Source organism: Mandrillus leucophaeus, unplaced genomic scaffold (assembly GCF_000951045.1).
Source record: "Mandrillus leucophaeus isolate KB7577 unplaced genomic scaffold, Mleu.le_1.0 Scaffold623, whole genome shotgun sequence".
Taxonomy (NCBI): Eukaryota; Metazoa; Chordata; class Mammalia; order Primates; family Cercopithecidae; genus Mandrillus; species Mandrillus leucophaeus.
Genome location: NW_012106731.1, coordinates 1,402,923 through 1,404,722, shown reverse-complemented (window position 1 = coordinate 1,404,722; position 1,800 = coordinate 1,402,923). Strand labels below are relative to the sequence as shown.

Genomic DNA, 1,800 nt, shown 5'->3' with positions numbered 1-1,800 from the left:
TCAAGTGATTCTCCTGCCTCAGCCTCCTGAGTAGCTGGGATTACAGGTGCACACCACAACACCCAGCTAATTTTTTTTGTATTTTTAGTAGAGACGGGGTTTCACCGTGTTGGCCAGGATAGTCTCGATCTTCTGACCTCGTGATCCACCTGCCTCAGCCTCCCAAAGTGCTGGGATTACAGGTGTGAGCCACTGTGCTCGGCCTCTATGATCTTTTTTTTAGTCTTGAAAGTGAAAATAATATAGCCATGGTGGGCTGAATAATGGTCCCCCACCATGATATCCATACGCTAATCACCAGAACCTGTGACTGTATTACATTTAATGGTTTTACAGGTGTGATTAAATTAAGGATTTTGAGATGAGGGGATTATCCCAAATTATGTGAGAAGGCCCAAAGTAATCACCAGGAACCTTATAAAAGGGAGGCAGAGGAAGATATTACCACAAAAGGGGAGAAGGCAATGTGATGTGGACACAGAGATCCAAGTGACATGCCCTGATGATGGAGGAAAGAGCCACAAGTCAAGGAATACCGGTGGTCACTCGAAACTGAAAAAGGTAAAGAAATGATTCTTTCCTCAGTCTTCAGAAAGGACCAGCCCTGTTGACTTTTACCCAGTGAAACTGATTTTGGATTTCTGACCTCCAGAACTAAAAAGAGAATAAATTTGTTTTGTTTCAAGCCACCAAGTTAGTGGCAATGTGTTACAGCTGCAATAGAAAAACAACACAATAATAGGCTTACAGGAAAATGTAATTGCAAGCTCATTAAAGCCAGATACTATCATATTATCTTATATTTTTACAATATAAATTTTTACATTTGACATAATAATTTTTGCATTTCTAGGTTATTTAGTCTCTATTCCTAACAGCACATTTTCAAAGTTTCTAAGAATTTTCATCTAAGAAAATCAGACATATCAAAGCAAAATGCCTAAAAAATACTTACCTACTTAATTTCTTTAGAATGTGTTGGAGGATGTTAAATAAATTGGAAATCCTAAGAAACAAAAGAAATTCATGTAAAATGAAACTGCAAAAAACTTACTTTTAGCAATTATAGCTCCTCAGGCAGAGAAATGCCCTCAATAACAACAACAAAAACAGCAGATGAGATAATGTAAAACAAAACATATTGAAACTTATTTCTATTAGGATTAAATTATGATATTTACTTAATTTTTGCCATTTCCTCTTTTTTTTTTTTTTTTTGAGACAGAGTCCTGCTGTGTAGACTAGGCTGGAGTGAGTGCAGTGACATGATCTCTGCTCACTGCAACCTCCACCTCCCAGAATCAAGTGATTCTCTTGCCTCAGCCTCTCAAATAGCTGGGACTACAGGCATGTGTCACCACGCCCAGCTAATTTTTTGTATTTTTAGTAGAGATGGGGTTTCACCATGTTGGCCAGGCTGGTCTTGAATTCCTGACCTCAGGTCATCCACCTGCCTCGGCCTCCCAAAGTGCTGGGATTACAGGCATGAGCCACGGTTTCCGGCCAATTTTTGTCATTTCATGATTTCCTTTCATTATCATAATGTATTTGGCTTTTTGTGAGTCAGAGCAGTTGTAAAGAGATCACTATTTTATGTTCAAATTATATACTTAAAAAAAAAAAAACGCGGCCGGGCACGGTGGCTCAAGCCTGTAATCCCAGCACTTTGGGAGGCCAAGGTGGGCGGATTATGAGGTCAGGAGATCGAGACCATCCTGGCTCACATGGTGAAACCCTGTCTCTACTAAAAATACAAAAAATTAGCCGGGCGTGGTGGCGGTTGCCTGTAGTCCCAGCTAC

General features: G+C 39.9%; 1 protein-coding gene across 3 annotated transcripts in view; it reads right to left on the bottom strand.

Annotated features, from left to right (window-relative positions):
- The window catches only part of ICE2 (interactor of little elongation complex ELL subunit 2), a 73,921-nt gene that overhangs the window by 15,931 nt on the left and 56,190 nt on the right, over positions 1–1,800 (bottom strand). For 2 of the 3 annotated variants that reach the window (XM_012000277.1, XM_012000276.1), the window contains exon 14: positions 956–1,006. In XM_012000277.1, the coding sequence (XP_011855667.1) occupies positions 956–1,006 (51 nt within the window). Of the gene's footprint in view, positions 1–445; positions 500–955; positions 1,007–1,800 lie in introns of all 3 variants that reach the window. The other variant, XM_012000275.1, reaches the window with a different exon arrangement.